We start from the raw sequence: 21,108 nt of genomic DNA on the forward strand, positions 1-21,108 counted from the left end.
GGGGTCCCAGGGTCGTGGTTGGGGGGTCTCGGGGAGGTGGTCAGGGGACAAAGAGCAGGTTGGGTTGGGGATTCTGAGAGGGGCAGTCAGGGGAGCAGGAAGTGAGTGGGAGTTGGATAGGGGGCAGGGGCAGGCTGTTTAGGGAGGCACAGCCTTCCCTATCCTAAAGCTCATTCAGCAGTTTGAGGCTTGCAGATAGCTATTTAACACAAAGAGCCAAGCTGTTATCTTTTCCCTTAGGGCTACCATCCCTTTCATTTCTCAAATGCCAAATTGTGGTCTACATTTAATTTCAGTGCCATAGGGAGATTCATGTCAGGGGAAGGTAGCTTCATTTAAAATTAGCCACTTTAGATTAACAGTGATAGAGCCAGGAGAGCCGTGTGGGAGGGACCACATGAGAAGAGAAATATCCTACACCACCTACCTCCTTCCCAACCCTACCAAGGGAGACCACCCCCCTGCATTCCCCAAGGCTCCAGAGGGGTTAATTCAGTGGTTCTCAAACTTTTGTACTGGTGACCCCTTTCACACAGCAAACCTTTGAGTGCGACCCCTCCCTCCTTATAAATTAAAAACACTTTTTTATATATTTAACGCTATTATAAATGGTAGAGGCAAAGCAGGGTTGAGGTGGAGGCTGACAGCTTGTGACCCCCAGTAAGAACTTTGTGACCCCCTGAGGGGTCCCGAAACTCAGTTTGAGACCCCCTGGGTTAATTTAATTTTAGCACCCTGTGTCCATTCGCATGCATGTGCTATTTTGAGCATTTCAGTTTTTATAACATAGGCTCATCCCAGATTCTGGAACAAACTCAAATGCTCAGTTCATGGAGTATGTACATAAGCTATACTAAAGACAAACCCAGAGTAACCATCTCCAGTTTATGAGGGACCCCATGGAGCCAGTCTGTAGGAAACAGATAAATTCATGGAGGTTAAGTCCATTAATGGCTATTAGCCAGGATATGTAAGAAATGGTGTCCCGAGCCTCTGTTTGTCAGAGGGTGGAGATGGATGGCAAAAAAGAGGTCACTTGATCATTTCCTGTTAGTTTCACTCCCTCTGGGGCACTTGGCATTAGTCACTGTCGGCAGACAGGTTACTGGGCTGGATGGACTTTTGGTCTGACCCAGTATGGCCATTCTTATGTTCTAACCTAAATGAACCCAAAGTTATGGAGACAGATATGAGTCAAGGAAGCCAGCAGAGTATCAGAAACCTGGAAAAATCTCTGACTGGATGGGCTCAGGCATTTGGTCACAAGCTGAGGTGGTTCAAAAGTTTTGGATTTTTTTTTAAACATAATTTTTTTATTGTTTCTTTAAACAATCAAACACAGCAAGCAACAAATATTTGGCCACACACTTTGGAAACCCCAAACCATGTTCAGGTTTTGCCAGACTAATTTCAGCTTTTCAATTAAAAAAAAAACACAACAAATTTTGAAGGAAAGCAGACATGGTTTGTTTGTGATTTTTTTCTGCTTTTTAAAACCCCCTAGTTTTCAATTCAAAAAATGTTTTGACGGAAAATATTTGTACAACTCTTTTAATGAGCTTTAGTGCCTTTTAGCATTAGCTGATGCTAAGAACCAGTGATACCTTGTAAAGGTGACTTGAAAAGAAGTTTTCTCAAAACTGGGTTTGTGCTGAGATGCAGAAGGTTTTTAAATGTTTATTTTTCCCAAGGCCACCCGGGGGAGGAGGGGGGGAACGGACAAGTGGGGCAATTTGCCCAGGGCCCCACGGGGGCCCCACAAGAATATGGTATTCTATAGTATTGCAACTTTTTTTTTTTATGGAAGGGGCCTCTGAAATTGCTTTGCCCCAGGCCTTGTAAATCCTCTGGGCCTGCTGCTCAGTCCTGGGAAAAACAGGAACCTGATGCTCCCTGCAGTGAGCCAATGCCCAGAGAGGCGGGAAGTGGATATATCCTGGCTTTGCACACCCAACAAGCGGAGCAGTGACGATTGTTATGTATAGGCGGGGGGGTGATGGCAAGGAACCAAAGGTCATCCTCCATTTTGGAATGTGGGGCTCTGGACAGCAGGGCTGCGGTGAACTGTAGGTGCTGGCTGCTTTTGTGTCAAGTAATGTTTAAATAAAACGAACTGACCTAATAAATGCAAGCGCTCTGTGGCTTAATAAAGAGAACAATGGCCAGCAGTACAGCTGGGACTAAGCTGTGTCATGACAATAGTTGTCATAATTTATTCCTTTCGGAGGGCAAGAGGAAGGAGCGGGAGTAGATTCAGATTCTCTGAGATGGCACATTTTGTTCTCTGGTGCGATTATGTAAACTGTGCGTTAGAAATCGCACTTTATTTTCACTATTTCAACCTGTTTGTTTCCTTTATGCATTTTTCTCATCTAGCCAATGAAAATCAATAACGTTTATTTTGCTTTTGTTTATAACCAGTTTCACTTTCACATGCTTAGTCCTGCCCTGTCTGGGTGTGTAGCAATCCCAGAGTGCATTTACTGCTTTTAAAAACAGTCACCATTGGAATTTAAAGCACAAATCATGGAAATCAGATGTCTTATTAGTTTGGCAAAAGATTGTTTTTACAAAATCTAATTTTAAGACATTTGAGTTTATCATTTCCTTTTAATCTCAAAATCTGATTTATTGTCATTGGAAAACACGCTTGTGATATTACATTAAAAAAAAAAGATTGTGTACAGAAAGAAGTAGAGGACAAAGGGAAATTGGTATGTGGATTAATGTACCCGATATGAGCCCTGAGGAAGGCGCTTTACCTGCAGAATCGGAGAGTATAAGGCATAGTCCACTGAATGAGAGTAAAATGAATATACTTTTTTTCTGAACACTTTCAGGGAATAATAGAAGATAGGGGAAAAAAGGGAGCTGTTGTTCTCTTCCCTGCAGATCTGATCTACATATATTTTCTATGCCTTGCCCTCTACGTGTTGCTACCTTGACGAGTAAATGTACATTATACACTGTGAGTTTTCCCTTCTGCTGGCTTTTATGTGGAAGGGAAACACCAATCATTTGGGACTCATGGTTGAGAGAACACTGAGGTTTCACAGGCTGAATATTAATTGAGGTGAATATTTGTTTCCTGCTAATATATCAGACTCATATCCTTTGCTTTGACAAACATTTTAATCTAGCTTGTAAAGAGTTAAATTTTTCACATTTTAATAGGTTTGCTTCCTTTTTCTACTAGAAACATGCACTCTTTCTCCTTAAAAATAAATAAATAAAATAAACAACAAAGATCTAACAAGCCAAGTCAGAGAAGCAGCCACCTCTGACTCTTGTCTCCTCAGAGGAGTCTTCCCATCTGCTTTCCACCACCCAAGCATCTGTTGTCATGGTTGTGTGAACATCATCCCTCCTCCCTCAACGAGGGAGGGTTTTCAGATCTTTTCATTAAAATCTATACTTCTTTTAAAAAATGTCAGCTGGATATAGGAAGGAAAATTCTCGTGAATCCATGTTATTGGGCTGCCAGGTTGTGTTTACTTCAGAATGAAAATCAGTGTGGGTAACATCAATCTGTTTCCTCTCCCATCAGATACTGATGAAGAAGATTATACCTCATGGTTGGGAAGTAACCATGGCATAGAGCTGGCCAGGGATTTTCCATCAAAATTATTTTTTGGCTAGGAAACAGTTTCCGCAAAATCCAATTTTTCTTTGTGGGGGGGAAGGTTTTTGAATCAAGAAAATAATTAGTTTTGGGTCCCTTTGATCTTTTTGCCTCCCTTTGAGGCAATTTGTGTCTGCCTCAGCTACTGAAATGCTTCAAAGCAGTTATAGCCAGGGTGTCTCATATTCCCTTTCATCCCAGTGGGGTTACCCCTGTGCTTGAACTGTCATGGTGCTTTATGGGAGTCCCATGACCAGAGTGCACCATGGGAGATGTAGTCCAGTCAGGGAGTCCGCCCATAAAAGAGAGCAGGGGTATGAAGCAGTGTGCAGCTGTGAGGAACAAGATTAATGTTGAAGTGAAAGCAGTGAATGTCAACACCTGGTTCAGGTCATTCCTTAAAGTGTTTTCTGTATTATGAGGACCACAGAGAGAGCTGAACAGTAAGAGGATAGTACGGCAAAATTCATCAGAGGGAAAGATCCAGTTCTTATGTCCCAATACCAGAGTAGCCCAGATTTTTGTGCAGATGGGTGGTGGAGTTATGGAAAATGTCAGCTTTGTGTGTGAGTGGTGAGAGGTTCAAGCTCCGCCTAGTCTTGGTTTGAATTATACAGAAATTCATATGACATGGTCCCTTCTGACCTTAAAAACTAGGAATCGTCATTGAAATTAAGGGAAGTCTTTTTAGCAACTTCAGTCGGAGTTGGATCAGATTCTGAGCAGGCCGGTGAGAACTGCATCCAAACTGGCACTGCTTGGTCTCATGGCTGGGAGTGTCAGCCGACATGGTCCAGGATTGCCGGTGCGCCCAGAGGTTCTTTCTCCAGAACTGCTGAAGCACACTGAGGAGGCAGAAAGGGGTAAATGGCACAACCACTACCCAAACATACCACACCAACTGAGTATGTAATAAAGGAATTCACTAACAAGTACTGTGAAACTGGCTCCTGTCAGAAGTATTGTGTGTTCCCTAAATCTATAAAAACAACCTCCCCCCCCCACACACACTGTTTGGAACACCATGTGCAGTGACAGCTAAAAGGGTTGAGTCTTTCACTAGATTGGAAGTACTTGCATTGATGTTGCTATTTATTATTAGTATTAGTGTAGCACTTAGGGGCTCTGTAGTAAGGACTAGGATCACATTGTGCTAGGTGCTGTACTAACACAACAGAAAGATGCCACCGAGATCTTACAATCTAATCTACATTGATATTTATCTTGAAGAATGAAAAGTGGGTCTTTTTTAAAATATAAATTAACTCAACTGATTGCTGTTGGTATTATCTCCCCTCCGCCAATATTAAATGCTCTGAACTAGGATTGCCAGGTGTCTGGTTTTGGACTGGAACGCCTTGTTGAAAAGGGACCCTGGCGGCTCCAGTCAGCATTGCTGACTGGGGCATTAAATGTCCAGTCGGCGGTGCAGCAGGGCTAAGGCAGGCTCCGTGCAGCTCCCGGAAGCAGCGACACGTCCCTCTTCCGGCTCCTACATGTAGGGATAGTCAGGAGGCTCTGTGCACTGCCACCACCCCAAGCGCCAGTCACGATTGGCTGTGGTTCTTGGCCAATGGGAGCTGCAGCGGCAGCACCTGGGGACAGGGAAGTGTGCAGAGTTGCTTGGCTGCATATCTGGCTTAGGACCCACAGAGGGGGATGTGCCGTTGCTTTCGGGAGCTGCCTGAGGTAAGTGCCACCTGGAGCTTGCACTCCTCACTCCCTCCTGTGCCCGAACTCCCTGCCCTCTGAACCCCTCGATCCCAGCCCGGAGAATTATCCTGCACCCCAAATCCCTCATCCCCAGCCCTACCCCCACCCCAAAGCTCACACCCCCAGCCGGCTGTGGGAGTGGTGCTGAATGTGACCTGTTTCTGCTAATGATGTCCAAAAGGATGCATTATGAATGGGATGGAGGTACGTTCTATGTGAAATTTGTTCTGGTCACGTATACACCAGTCCTGGAATAGAGGTAGTTACAAACAGCATGCAGGACCATCCCTTCTTTCAGGAATTTCAGCCTGCTTCAGGGGCACTCTGCCTCAGAAATGGACTCCAATTATAGACCAAGACAGAGAGTGAACTCTTTTGCAGACAGCATAGCACCTGCTTCACAGCCTTGTGCATAACAAAACTAACAACAGTACATCTTCCCAATCTTCACACAATTGTCCATATTTTTTCCTAATATGTAACAATGCCATCTGTTGACATTTGTCATAACATCTTATTATGTATGTCTATATTGAACCAACAACCAGGAGATTCATGGTGGATGTTAAAACTCTTAACATAACATTTGTTTAGTGTTCCTACACAAAAGCATAGCTCAAGTGCTAGTCCTGTCCTTTGGCAGTGACGGAAGGAAGCTTACTGACATATCTTGTATTCACTGGTAGGACTAGAGAGAAAGGCACCTCCCAACATACATTCCTAACCCAGTTCAGTTTGCGAACCAAATTCTACACTCGCTTGAGTCCTCAGCTAAAAGGAGCTGCTGTAAACTATCCCTCTAACCTCCAAAATAAATTTAAGGAATGCAATCTTTTCTGGGCAAAAATGATTTTTAATGGAGCTGGTAAATGTTGATTTTTTTCCATCAAAAGTGTTCATGAGAATTTTGAACTTCAGCTGCCAAAAAGTGGGGCAAGAGCAGGGCCAGCTCCAGGCCTCAGCATGCCAAGCGCGTGCTTGGGGTGGCATGCTGCGGGGGGGGGCGTGCCTGCGGAGGTTCCGCTGGTCCTGCGGCTCCGGTGGAGGTCCACCGGAGCCACGGGACCGGCGAGCGGCGGAGTGCCCCCCGTGGTGTGCCGCCGTGCTTGGGGCGGCGAAATGGCTAGAGTTGGCCCTGGGCAGGAGGGCGTTATTGTGAATGCCCTCCCCTTCCCCCATTTTTCCACCAGCCTTGGAACTCCTCCGAAGTTTTTGAAATTTGGAAAAACTTAAGTGCCTTGCTGAATTAAAGCGATAATCAGTCAATTTACACCTGTTGTTTGTGTGGGCTTTTCACATGGCAACAAGGAGAATACATTTTAAAAACAGGAAAATTTGATTATAAACTACAAAAATGGGCAGGTGTAGTTTTTCATTCTTGAAAGTACTTTTAATTTGTTGTTTTTTTGTTTTAATTGACTAGATTCCAAGTTGACAGTGCCTCTCTAAATGTATCTAAACAGTACATTCCTAGGGCATCAGCAGTGCAACACAATATAATAATAAAATAAACAGAAGTATATATTTAGTATTAAGTTACAAAAAATCAAATGAGTGGTGGGAGAGATGTTTTTCAGGAAATTTCTATTTAAAGCAAATCAGCTTCTGAGATTTTGTAAACCAAACTGTTCTGGCTAAATTGAAAACCTCTGAAATTAAAGATGCATCTTGAAATTGTTGAAAGCCTTCTAATGATAATGAAGCCAGTGTCCCAGGATATAAAACAATGTTGCATAGGGCTATTGTACTATATGTAGGCTTGGAAGGATTCGATCTTTATTGGTAAATGTTGGCAAACATCCATTTCACCATGCAAGCACCCTCTGATGACAAAAATGTTTACACACAGGCAGGGAAAGAAAAGTGCTACGTGAGAACTTAGAGTCAAAACCCAGTGATTTCGACTTTTGAATTAGGCTTGTTACAAATGGACTAGCGAATGAATAATGAACAGGAATAATTCCTCACTTTAGGGATACTTACTTTGTATACTTTGACATGGGATGTTAACAGTTTTAATGGTTTATGAAGCTTTAACTTTTTGAATTCAGTGTCTACTGTCATTAAATAATTGTCTGACTTCCCCATAATCAGGGCCACCTGGAGAGGTGGGGCAAGTGGGGCAATTTCCCCAGGCCCCCAAGGGGCCCCATGAGCCGCTCCGGTTTTTCAGCGGCACTTCGACGGCGGGCCCTTCACTCGCTCTGGGTCTTCGACAGCGGGTCCTTCAGTGCAGCGGAAGCCTTGAAGCAAGTGAAGGACCCGACGCTGAAACGCTGCCGAGCAGCGAGTACAAGTGCTGCAAGCAGCGAAGGGGGAAAAAAAAAACGCGATCTGCGGCACTTAGGCTGCTCTACTGCCGCCGCTTCATTCTTCGGCGGTAATTCAGCAGTGGATCCTTCCCTTCGAGAGGGACCCGCCGCTGAATTGCCGCCGAAGACCCGGCCCTGCCCCAAGCCCCCTGAATCCTCTGGGTGGCCCTGCCCATGATTTCATGCAGCTGTGAAAATTTAAATCAGTAAAAACAGAAAAATGCTTAAAATGATATCAATTGAAATAAAAATAAAATAATAAAAAAAACCCAAATTCTACCAAGCTTAAACACTTCCCAACATTGCTAAATTCATTGGGCTGTCATCAAATTCCTGTAATGACATAGTAATCTGTTTGGATGCTGAACAGATTTTGAAATTGCTCCAGAGCCTTTTTAGTAACTTCACTTGCAATATAAGGATCTGACTTTAATGGGACAGTATTAGGACAGAATATGCAAAGCATATAACCCTCCAGTCCAGTAGCCAACATTACATCTCTTGTCTATTACATATTTCTTATTTTTATCAAGTTAATTAAAACATTTGTGCTCCATGGGGCATAAAAACAGGGCAACTGCTTCTTAATACATTGGGAATTGAAAATGTCCAAGTCCCACAAATCTGTGCTGCTTTTCTTTGTAACGATAAATGTTTAATTGTATACATATCATTGTTAATGCACATATTTTTATTATGGTAGTGACTGGAGGCCCTATTCAGGAACTGGCACCATTGAACTGAATAGTCTATGTGCACATTGCTTTAAGCAGGCATGGTCTAATACTATGTGCACTTTAAGACCCTGACCCTGCAAAGAAATATGCACATGCATAAAGTCAAGCATGTGACTAGACCCTTGATTTCAGTCACTTAAAGTTAAGCTTATGCAGAAGTCTTTGCACGATTGGAGTCTAAATAGACATGATAGATAAACAATAACTGTGACAGACGATGTATAAGGGATTCTGCAGGTAGCTCCATGCAGATGAACTCCTGTGCCACTTGAAGCTCTGCTGAAGTCAGGTGTAGAGATGCTTCCATTCAAAGCTGCTTGCCCAGCTGGGACCAATTAGAACTGGTTGAGATACTTTGAATAGAAAGGATTGGGGAGTATTTTTGATAAAAAAAAAAGAATTCTATTTACTTTATCTACCTTTTTTTGTCTTTGGGGGTGGGGAAGGGAAGTCGTGCCTTTTTAAAAAAATGTTTTTTAATCCAAAATGTTCTCAAATGTGATCAAAGTGGTCATCACAATTTTTCATTTGATTCAAGCCGTGTTTTCAGTCAATCAAACATTTGGTAATCCATTTTGATAACAGTTTTGACAGTGTTTTCGATAAAAGTTGGGGAATGGAGCCAGATAAAATGAGTCAATTTCGAACACTTAAAGCAGGAAAAAAAAGTTTAATTTTATTTCAAAAATTGGTCTCACTTAGTTAAAAGTGCAAAACAGTGATGTTTTGTTTAACTCCTCCAAACCAATTTTCTTGTTCTTTTCCCTCTCCTATGCACGGATGTCCCAGCCATCTTTTCTGCCAAAATCTGTTCCTGTTAACCTGCCAATCCCAGAAATAGCTTCTTTTCCCATACAAAATGCTATTTGTGCTGACACGTGTGTGTTCTCTCATTGCTACCTGGATTTATGTGATGACACAGCTTCAGACCCAGAATCTAATCTCAGATATGAAATGTACCACCACATATTTCAACAAGAAAGTACTCCTTAAAATATCAAACTTGAATGCATACTCAATAATGCAGGTTTTAGAAAGCACCTTGTCACTGACATTAGATGCTGGCCCTTGATTTCTGCTGTTCAAACCAGCATCAGTGTATAGATTTAACATTAACTGTACAAGTTCTTATACATCATTTGTTTTCAGCTGAGTAACTGAAATCTCAATTGTGGCATAGTAGCGTTGGCCAGTGCTGTGGAAATCATAAACATCTCATCATTTAAAAGGAAAATATTTCTAATGTGGATTTTGCTTCTGTCTCTTTCAGTCTATCCGAGAAGTCACGGGATACGTCCTGGTAGCTTTGAATCAGTTTGAGTACCTCCCTTTAGAGAACCTACGCATCATTCGTGGGACAAAACTCTACGAGGACCGGAATGCCTTAGAGATATTTCTTAACTACAAAAAGGATGGCAATTTTGGACTCAGGGAGCTTGGCCTGAAGAACTTAACTGGTAAGGAAAACACCTATAAATAGCTGATTAGTCATAGTGGCAGCTGAGTTTGCTGAATATTACTCAGATGCCCTCGGATACTACTATTATAGAGGGGCCACACGTGTACCTAGATAGATAGGGATGTTGAAAATTGTTATGCAGTTAAAGGATTTATAGATTTGTCTAATCTAGTTACCTTTTTGGTGCCAAGTAATAGTATTACGTTCAGCGTGGTAGCTGTGTTAGTCTGTATCAGGAAAAACAACAAGGAGTCCTTGTGGCACCTTAGAGACTGACACATAAGCATAAGCTTCTTGGGCTAAAACCCACTTCATCAGATGCATGGAGTGGAACACACAGTAGGGAGGTATGAACACACAGCATATGAAAAGATGGGAGTTGCCTTACCAAGTGGGGGGGTCCGTGCTAATGAGCCAACTCAATTAAGTTGGAAGTGGGCTATTCTCAACAGTTGACAAGAAGGGGTGGAAAGCACTTCTGTAGTGCTAATGAGGCCAGTGTAAACAAGGTAGCTCATTTCAAACAGTTGATAAGAAGGTGTAAGTATCAGCAGGGAGAAATTAGTGTTTGTAGTGACCCATACACTCCCAGTTTTTATTCAGGCTTAATTTGATGGTGTCTAGTTTGCAGATTAATTCCAGTTCTGCAGTTTCTCATTGAAGTCTGTTTTTGAAGTTTTTTTGTTAAAGAATTGTGACTTTTAAGTCTGTTATTGAGTGTCCAGGGAAATTTAAGAGTTCTCATACTGGTTTTTGAATGTTATAATTCCTGATGTCAGATTTGTGTCCATTTATTTTTTTGCAAAGAGATTCTTTGGTTCTGATACAATATCTTGTGATTTCCCAATCCAAAGGATGGCATTGGCTAGAAAGAATAGTCCAAATTATAGTATTGACTAGAAGGAATTAACCTATAAAGAAAGGTTCAATGGCTGGAAATGTAGATTTTGAAACAGGTTTCAAAAAGCAGGGCCAGATTTTCAGCCAGTGTAAATTGGCATAGCTGCTCTGAAGTCAACAGAGCCGCACTAGTTTACCCCAGCAGTGATCAGGACTGCTGTTTCGGTGGATTCTACAAAACAGCATATGCCCTGGAGACAGTGAGAGCTCTGGCTAAAATACAACTGTTTGGTAATATGCAACCAAAATACAGCGTGTTTGTGTGCACGCTTTCTCTCTTTCTCTCTCTTTCATTAATATACACACACACACACTTGCTTTAGGTAAAGCATTTCCTTTATTCCCGCTAATGCTTTTGCTTCTCTTTCAACTCTAGCTTGTGTGAAACAGAAATATTTTTAAAAGAGCAGATGAGCTTTCACTAAGTTATGTTTCAAAGCCAGATGCACATTAGTGGCTTTATGATGGTCAGTTATCCATTATTTATTGCTTCTGATGCAGTTTTCTTGCTGCAAAAATGTCTTCAGAATTGGCATTGTGGCCCATTTTCTTTTTTTAATTGGTGAATATGGGGCCATATCCTGAGGTGGTGCAAATTAGCCTAGCTCAACAGAGAGTGACCATTTATGTCCGCTTAGGGTCTGGACCTTGGTGTCTGAGATTGAAAGTCAGATTGATAACCCTGGCTAGCATATAATGGAATGCAGGTAGCTGCTGTACAGACTTTACGAGAGAGTTCATTCAAAGCCACCTTATTTATCATTGGTACCTCATGAGGAGAGGTTACCAACTGTGATCATTTTATACCACGCTCTGGTGGCTTCGTGACATGGAATCTCTCTGCTAGTGGCTAAATGCAGACCACAAACTGTAACCCCAACTGGATTTGACATTTGGACCTCAGTACAAAAAGGTGTAGTTGAACCTTTTTGAGCTGAGTTTAGGCACCCCCATCCCCAATTCAAGTCTTTTTCTGTGTTGTTGTATAACACATGGGTGCCAATAGTTCCCTTTTGTTCATGTCTAGCTGGGTTGTACAGCTTTGCTTGAAATTAGCAGATGCTTTTAAAAAGACAAAAAGATGACTAATTTGACCTAGCAATTCACAAATGTCCCCGTTATTGTTACATTACATGCTATATCCTCATACTGAACTACAGTGGCATTCTGGAAACATGGGCAACTTTTTTTTTCCAAAAGACTTATGAGCATAAATCACTTAGGCCCAGATTTTTGAAGTTATATAAACATTGCTGTGCTCAGCATTGATGGAATTTAGACTCAAGTGCCTACATCCTTTCAAAATCATGTAGGCTCCTAAATCTGCTAGGCACTACGATGCTGAGTCCAGCAATGCCTAAATAGCTTTAAAAATCTGGGCCTAAAGCACTTAGGAAAACTGACTCTGAATCATGCTTGAAGAGCCTTCTGAAACTGGAAGTTATGTTCCTAAGTCAGTTGGGCACGTGGGGCATTTCCCCCCATGATCTGCGGACCCCTCCCCCATCACTCTGTTCTGCGTTATCCTTAAAGCAACCTATTTAAGGCAAATATAGAGACACATAAGAAATAAAGCATATTGTGGTTTACACAAGATTGCACTACATTGGGTGCACTGCAAAGCATGAGACAGAAAAACCAGTTACTTTCCACCTGTGGAGGTATGTCATCAGCACCTTAGTAATCTGTAACTTGCTATGATTTATTGCTAACTGAATTTGTTTTCTAGCTACAAAAGAGAATCCGACACATTAAAATATATATTTTTAAACCCCCTAAATAACACTGCAGTTCTATAAATAGCTCCTAGAGCGCAAACAATCAGAGCTCATTTGCAATACCAGGCAGCATGAGGTTGTAAATGAGGGCAGAAAGAGCTTAACAGCCCATCTTTTAAGTAACTGGGCTCCCTTTGTGGTGCTAATACCTCTGCAGAGGGTAGGCTTCAAACATAGACAGTAACACTTCCCTGCTAGCTTCTCAGCCCCAATATGAGATCCTATACAATACACACGTCTTTTCAGCAATGATGTCCCTGCCAGAGTGAGTTGGGATGCAGCTGTGGCATTACTCATCTCATCAACCAGATAATGGTGTTGATTGAGTTCTTTATTATGCCCATCACCCCGATGTCTGGGTGCTTCCCTTAGTTCCTGAAGCCCTACATCTATTTTTCTCCTATTCCCCATCTCCCAATTTACCCTTCCTTTCTCTCCAGTCCTAGGATTCTTCCAACCCTTCTGATATAAGATGTTCATCCAGATGGTCTGTAGCTTCAAGTAACTTAAAGGGTATGTCTACACTGCACGAAAAGATGTGTTCAGCCCCCTTCTGCTCTATAGGCTTTAACTTGAGCTGCTAACCTGGGTTAACAGCCAAATTGCCATGTCTTAAATGCTATTTTAATCCATGTTAGCGAATGCAGGTTAGCTAACCTGAATTAAGAACACACCTTTTGTTTTTGTTTTGCACTATAGACATACTCCTAGACTAAAGAACATTCGTACCAGACGGTAGCGGGGTTGGGTTTTTTAACAGACATTTAGCCATGGCTTTGCTGGCTCGTAGGATGAAACAGCTGCTGTTTTAAGTTCCCAGCTCAGGATTTCATTCCTGAACCAGCTGCCATGCTCCAGTTCACTGTTTATTTGACTCAGAGACATTCCTTGTAAAGGCCACTTTTATATGACTGGCACAGCATCAAATCTATGCAGTAAATAATTTCATTTTCCTTTCTTTCAAATAAGCCTGATAACACTACTCTTAGCTCAGCCTCTGGCACTTTCCTGTAATGGAGTATTGGTGATTGGATCCACATCATCTGACTTAGGTTTCTACAAACCCTCTCTTGGAATTTGTTGCTCAAGATTTGTCATTGTCTCTAGGAAGAAAAGTGGCTAGTTCCATTAACTTTTACCCTTGTAGCAACTTGCATGGAATTTGGAGGGAGGAGCATAGGTTGCAGGCAGGAAGAATTTGGAGGAGGCACCAGGACCTCATTCTGGGTGCACATGGTTAGAATGCTAGCTGCAGTTCTCTTAATAAACAGCCAGTTTAGTTTTACAAGCGTGGAGTCCTTTCATGTATCAGAGGGGTAGCCGTGTTAGTCTGAATCTGTAAAGTGGCTATTCACCCACGAAAGCTCATGATCCAAAACGTCTGTTAGTCGATAAGGTGCCACAGGATTCTGAGTCCTTTCACGTTATTACCCAGGATTTGGTATGTGAAATAAGACTAGCTTTCTCTAAGTGCATAAAAACAGTTTCCTGGGGCTGAAGATGGACTTATGCATACTTCCAGATAACCAAAATATTGTCTAGATAGCACATGACCCATTGCCAATTGAAATACTGCTAATGCATTGGCTATCTTTTCTCATAACCAGCTTCCTACTGTAAATACCATCTCCAGAGCACACTAATATTTAACACAAATTTGCTGACATCTTCAGCACAATTTTAGAATACATATTATTCTTCCTAGCTGTGCAAAACTAACCTGGGGTTATGGAAGTGGATGACATTACACGTTTCAGGGTTGGATTAGCTGTGAATTTCTGTCTATACAGAGTATAAGTAAGATAAAATACTTACTGGTACGGGGGCCCACCTCCAGGCCCCTGGGAGGGGCAGGGCCTCAGGCAGAAGGGGCAGGGCTGGGGGGTCAGCATCCCCCAGCCAGCCCTTTAGTGCTGCCCGGCCCGCGCTGTCTGGGCTCCTGCCATGGTCGTGGTGGCGGCCGGGAGTCCTGGGCCCTTTTAAATCACCGGGCCCCTGGGCCGCTGCCCCTTTTGCCCCCCTCCCCCCCGTCAATGGCTCTGGGAGTAGGGGAGGGGTAGCAACGTTAAAGCACTGCCACAACAGTGCTTTAATATCGGCTGTGTACGGGCCAATACCGGCGGCCAGTTCTTACCAGTATGCCATACGGGCCTATACTGGCACACTTTCACCTCTGTGTCTACATATCCCAGCAGCTCCATATCAAAGTCAGAAACAATCATCATAACCCCGGTCTTGTATTTAATTTAAGATGAAATTATCCTGACCAGTGCCTGTTCCTGAAGCTTCTGCTTCGTTGCAGATTTCAACAGATTGAACCTTGCACGGTACAATTATTCTAGCTAATTAAAGCCTGGGTGTAACTCTCTGAACGACATGTAAAACTGGTGAAGCACTCTTTACTGGATTTCTGCCCTGTGCAAACAGTTAAGGCATTTTTGTTCTGTTTGTGCAGTGCCTACCTCAGTGGGGGTCCTGGTCTGGGAATGAGATTCCTAGATGTTACTCATCATATAATTGCTGAGGATGCTTCCACCTCTAGTGACAGATGTGGACTCAAGCTTTACAATCCCATTCTTTTCACCGGGCATGGATGCCCCCAGGAGACTTTGAGACTGCGTGCTCAGTGCTGTACCAGATACACATGCAAACACAGGCCCCTGCCTTTAGTAACCGAAGGCGTCGCTCCCTCCTTTTAGTGTGGCCACAGACCGAAACCAAGTCCCATAACTGCATCCCTTTCCCACATACAAAGACAGTATTTTTGGTTTTTCTAACCAAGTATTGTGTTCTTTTCAGTATGCTGTCAACAGCTGTGTTTTTATTGTCAGATCTGTGTCAAGAGCTATTTTATATTTGAACTTAACTTCAAGTGCTTTTGGTTTTGTACCTTATCTGCTATATTCAAATAATACATGCAAATGCCCTATTATATTCTACATTTATATCCCACAAAAGGGCTCAATTCCACCATCAGTTGCCACTTAAACTTTCCATTTACCTCAGCGGCAGTCCTGTCTGTGAAATGACAGTAGGATCAGTTCCTAGAAATGTGAAGCTGTTCCAGAAATCTGGGCTATAAAAACATATTTCTCACATTGGAATATAAAAATGTAATCACACACCTCTGAAATCTACAGTCAATTATTCCACATATGCATCAAAAGCAAGCAGATGTTATGCTAACAAACTGGCTGCTGCCATCTCAGCCGGGCTCCACTTGGAACCTTCATAATCTCTGCCAGGCACCCTTAAAATAAAGCGCAAGCTTAAAATATTGAACATATTATACAGTGTGGTGTTAACAGGACGCACTCTGTGTAGCCCAAGACTATGCCTTCTCCTTCCATTCTTTAGGAATTACCTATTGCAAATCATTTCTGACTTCACAGTGTAGCGAGGCAGTCAACCGTAGTTCATCCAATGAAAGGCATCATCAGTGCCCACACATGGGGTATTCAGTATATATCGAACAGCTGATGAACAAGTTCCATTTTGACATTTATCTTCATGAGTGAGGCGAGGCAAGGCAAAAATGGAAGGATAATTCACAAGTGCCATACCTACTGTTGAGGTATCCCATATTTTCTTGTGTGAACATAAATGTCATGACAGAGATCGGGTATGATGAATTGTATAATCTACAAATGAGCAGTGGTTTTCCTTCTTGGCGTTTGGGATTGTAAATATGAGTCTGTAAAAACCTGAATGGCTTAGAATCTGTAAAGAGTTTTAAATAGATTTTTGGAGTCATCAGTTAATAATAATACTCAGCTTTTCTGTAGTGCTTTTGATTAGCGGCGATCTCAGTAACATATAAATGGCTTCTGAGTGCTGACTTGCATTTTCCTGTTTAGTCACACTTTCTATTTATGCATCCTTGAAAAAATGTTATTGTTAAGATATCTGACTGAAAAAGTGTTAATACTTCATACAGTTAACATACAGCCTAACAGCCTCAGTTTTGGTGGTTAAAACCTGGAAATCTAGCTTATGGAGGGAGTGGAAGAGGGGGAAAAAATTGTTTTGTTTTGAAGGATTGGAAATGGATCCATTGTTAGGGGTTTTTTGGAGCTTTTATCATTTTTGTGTGTTGATTTAAATATTTTTGTTGAAAACATTGATGAATTTTGTTTATCGAAAAGTGTGATTTCAGTAAATGAAGAATATCTAATAACCATTTTGATAAAACTTTTGATCATTTTTTCTATTAAACATTCCCCCCCAATTGAAAAATGCTGATTGCCAAAAAAAAATATTGATAATTTTTGGTGAATTTCAGACAAAACCAACAAACACACAACCTTTTTTTTTTTAAAAAAAAATCAGCTCTAGTTTCAGCCTCCCTACCCTACATATATAAAAAACCTTAATGATTAGAAAGGGTGGCATTAAGTTGATGTCTGCTGCATCCAGTGGAGATGATGAACTGATCAGGAGGGGGTTTTACACTCACTTGGCGACCTGCTAATCTTGTCAGTTATTCATCTGAAAATTCATACTGGACATGTCAGTATTAGGATATTTCAGTGCACTGTGTGAAGCAGGCCTGCTGTTCCTGCTTCAAATGCTACTTCTGATATTAGCTGATGCTAGTTCTTCTTTTTCTGCCAGTGAGGTACTAGGATGTTTTGGGTTTCCCTGTCTGTTATCAGTACTATAGTCCATTCATACTTGACCACTCAAGAACCCTTCTCGTCATCTTTGCAGTCTTGCTCAGCAGACACCTGTTGTCTCATCACTCCTCTCCAGTTCATCCTATTTTAGCCCTGTTGATCCTGATATCTATCTGATAACTGGACAAGAGCCATGATGTAGATTGTTTGTTTGTTCTTTTTTGGAATCCTCCTCTGACAAGTCAGTGTAACCATTTTGCTATATTTCTATCAGAGGCCTTGGAGCCAAACATTTCAATTGTTCATTTTAACTCCAATCTCCGTCACTCAACAGCCTTAGCATTTAATGTTTATAGCAGGACTACTCAGCATTGTGTGGCATCCAGACTACTAGTATAGGTCACTGACTTCTGGGTCCAATTTATGAATCCATAGAGTAGTCAACTATACTCCGTGCTACTATATGCTACTTATTGTAAATTGCCTTCATGTCATATCAAATGTTGTTTTCTTTCCAAAGGAAATGCTATTCTTCATAGATACGGCTTTTTGAGGGATTATTTGTTTAGAAATCCAGCAATGAGCTGTCAAAACCTGTGATGAATATCGTACAAATATTAATTTCCATGTGCTGCCTAAATATATGTTTGTAAGTGTGCAGAAATATGTGCCGTAAGACAAACGAGCAAAAAGCCACCTCAGTTACAAAGTGAGGCACTCTGCATTGTTTGTGTTACCTCTGCTCTGCCTCCTTGTGTAACGTAATTGCAGTACGGTCTGTAACTGCTCAGTCACTGAGGCTTACTCTACACTTGAAGTTATATTTTCATAGCTATGTCAGTCAAGAGTGTGGGGGGAAAACAGTGTAGATGCTCCAGTGTAGATGCAGCTGTGTCAACAGAAGAGGGCTTCTCTCAATTTAGCTAACGTCGGTCAGGGAGGTGGTATTCCTACCCTGACAGAAACTCCTTCTGTCAAGGTAAGCTGTGCCTATGATAGGGGGCCATAGCTGTGCTGAAAGAGACACCATGGCATTCCCTTACTAGTTATGCTGTATGACCTCTCCCTCATTAGTGCAGAAGAGGGATGGTGTTCAGTGAATAAGGCAGTGGCTCAACATTTCTTTTTATCTTAGCTGTTCAGGGCATGGTCTCACGCCTACACTATCCAAACCTGAATGAGGGTTTTTACCTTGGTTTTTCTGTAGTGATCAGTACTGTAGTTTCTCAGCCTCTCACATACCATGAATTTATCCTCACCTCCATTTCTGAGATCGGAAAGATTATAGACTGGATTTTCAAAATTGCTTAGTCTCAGGTTCAGATTTTCAGCAGAGCTCAGCACACTGTATCCACATTGGATGCTGAGCACTTTTGAAAATCTTTCCTTTATTTAGGTGCCTAGATTGGAGCTCCTTTTGAAACTTGGCCCAAAGTGACTTGCATATGAGTCACATGCAAGTATGTGGCACAGAGAGAGAGAAATAAAACACAGATCTCTTTGCTCCCATCCAATATCTTAACCACAAGTCCGTCATCCTCTGCCAGCAGTATCCTTCCTAATGTGCTACATGCCATAGAAATTGCTGCTGTGATTGCAGCTGAGGTGCAGATGCCATTCCAGCTTGTGACACCCAGACCACAACAGCAGTGAATGAGACTGGGATATTCTGGAGACCAGACCAATTAAATATGCAGCCTTGCCCCATTCTCTGTTCATCAAGTGCAGTAAATAAAGGAGGGGCCCCGTGGGGCAAAGCAGTATGTTATCTGCCTCAGACTTCCTAGGTGACTTGGGTAATTCACTGAATTTCTCTGACCTCTCAGAGATGTTGCTGGGATAAACAAATGTTTATGAGGGGTTTTTAAGTAAGCCACCAGAGCACACTCTGAAATGGGGGCTGCTGAGGGGTCGAAATAGGCCTCTCGCATAACTTAGAGCAGCCCCAGAGACTGCTCTAAACTACAGCAATCTCTCCGGGGCTGCATGTGGATTGTGCCTCCTTCCTGAAACCCTCTAGTACCAAGGACTGTAGGCAAGCTCCTGACCCCAGCCTAATTCCTAGCATGCCCTGTGTGGCAAGGCCTGTGATTGGGGTCGGCACCACCATGTTGCATGACAGACACTTGAAAAATTATCATACTTAGTGATGGACACTGGGGTGTGTGCATGTGTGTGGAGGTTATGTCATTCAGTCATTCCATTTTTTGAAAAATTACCACAGACCTCAACATTTTTACCATGGACACTTTGTTAACCCCTGCGAATGATAGGAACATGACCCTGTAACACCATTCCTACACTGTTCTTGCAAGAGGGAAATTCTCCTTTGGTTCCTTTTGTGTTATTAACAGTAGTGGCATCTACAAGTCAGAGCAGGGGACAACACCAGCCTCCAATTTTTCTTCCATGTGGGGACATATGGACTGGAGGGACAAGAAGATAGAACCCTAAGATATCTTGTATAGGGAAGGCTTGAGGTTGAAGAGCAGCTGCCAAAAATTACCTGCTGTTTTCTCTTACTTACTTCAAAAAGGACCAGAAATATTCACATGTAATATTACCAGAAAGAGGCATATTTGATTTTATCACATATAAGGGCCCTATTTGGAACCATGAGAGATGCAGTCATTTCATTTCTAATTACTTTAAAAAATTAGTTGTTCCATTCACTTCAATGGACCCAAGATTTCACCCATTATCTCTAAGGGTACTTCTGCACTACAGTTCAAATGCTGCATCTGGCCCGTGCCAGCTGGCTCGGGCTGTAAGACTGTTTCTTTGCAGTGTTGACTTCTGGGCAGGGCCGGCTCCAGGCACCAGCTTATCAAGCAGGTGCTTGGGGCGACCACTCCGGAGCGGGGCGTCACTTTCAGGTATTCGGCAGAGGGTCCCTCACTCCTGCTCGGAGCGAAGGACCTCCCGCTGAATTGCCGCAGATCATGATTGTAACTTTTCTTTTCTTTTTTTTTTTGGCTGCTTGGGACGGCAAAACCCTTGGAGCCGGCCCTGCTTCTGGGCTCAGGCTGGAGCCTAGGCTCTAGGACCCTGCAAGGTGGGAGGGTCCCAGAGCTTGGGCTGCAGCCGGAGCTGGAACGTCTACACCACAACTCAACAGTCCCCTAGGCGGAGCCAGTTGGAATGGGTGAGCCGTGTGTGTCTAATTGCAGTGTAGACATATCTTAAAGGGTTAAAGTGTTTTGTTGTCACTGCTATTGTCATGTGCACGTTCTTATATTTGGCATCCTGTTGATCAATGGCTCATGCACTGTTTGTTGATTTCAGGCCTGTTTCTTATTCTCAGCTCAGACTTTACCAGTCGAGTTACGTGAACTTGTTGGAAAAGATTATGGCAAGTAGTAAAAGAATGATTGATTTATTGGCAAGTGTTTCCCCATTGAATATTCAGAGAATTCCATTGAGTTTTGGGGTGTTCCAGATTATCGTCACCTCCCACCACACAGCCATGTGCCACTATCGGATTGTAGGTTGTCTGAAACAATTTCCCAGAAATAACATGCAGGAATATCCGTGACATCAGGGCCCCCATTACTGTGTGGTTCTTCAGTATCACACCGCAGGATAGCACACTAATCATAATGCCATATGGCCTTTCCTGCAACTGAAAGGGGTCTCAGAACTCTGGGGAAGAGAAACTTGGCCAGATCCTCAGCTAGTATAAAGTGACCATGCTCCCTTGACTTCAGAACACACTGGAAGCAGTGATTCAAATTGCCTTAGTGGATAACTTAATTCACGCTTCAACTGATGAGTTACCTAGTACTTAACTCCCCCTCCTAACCTCCCCCGTTAGGCCCTTTTAAGGACATGGCAAGTAGGCCAGTCGCTGCAGATTAATGCTACTCATGACAAATGACTCAGGGGCTCTGTTATGTTGTCACTGTGCTACCCTCTGCAGTTTTGAGGATTGAGTTCAGGGTTGTTAGTCTGGAGATCTAGGTTTTATTCCC

The 21,108-nt window shown here is 42.5% G+C and overlaps 1 protein-coding gene across 1 annotated transcript in view; it reads left to right on the forward strand.

Moving 5' to 3' along the window:
- ERBB4 (erb-b2 receptor tyrosine kinase 4) overlaps positions 1-21,108 on the forward strand; it is a 1,039,775-nt gene that overhangs the window by 566,879 nt on the left and 451,788 nt on the right. Inside the window, exon 3 of the mRNA XM_075069950.1 lies at positions 9,655-9,841. Coding sequence (XP_074926051.1) covers positions 9,655-9,841 — 187 coding nt within the window. The remainder of the gene's footprint in view (positions 1-9,654; positions 9,842-21,108) is intronic.

Source organism: Chelonoidis abingdonii, chromosome 10 (assembly GCF_003597395.2).
Source record: "Chelonoidis abingdonii isolate Lonesome George chromosome 10, CheloAbing_2.0, whole genome shotgun sequence".
Lineage (NCBI taxonomy): Eukaryota > Metazoa > Chordata > Testudines > Testudinidae > Chelonoidis > Chelonoidis abingdonii.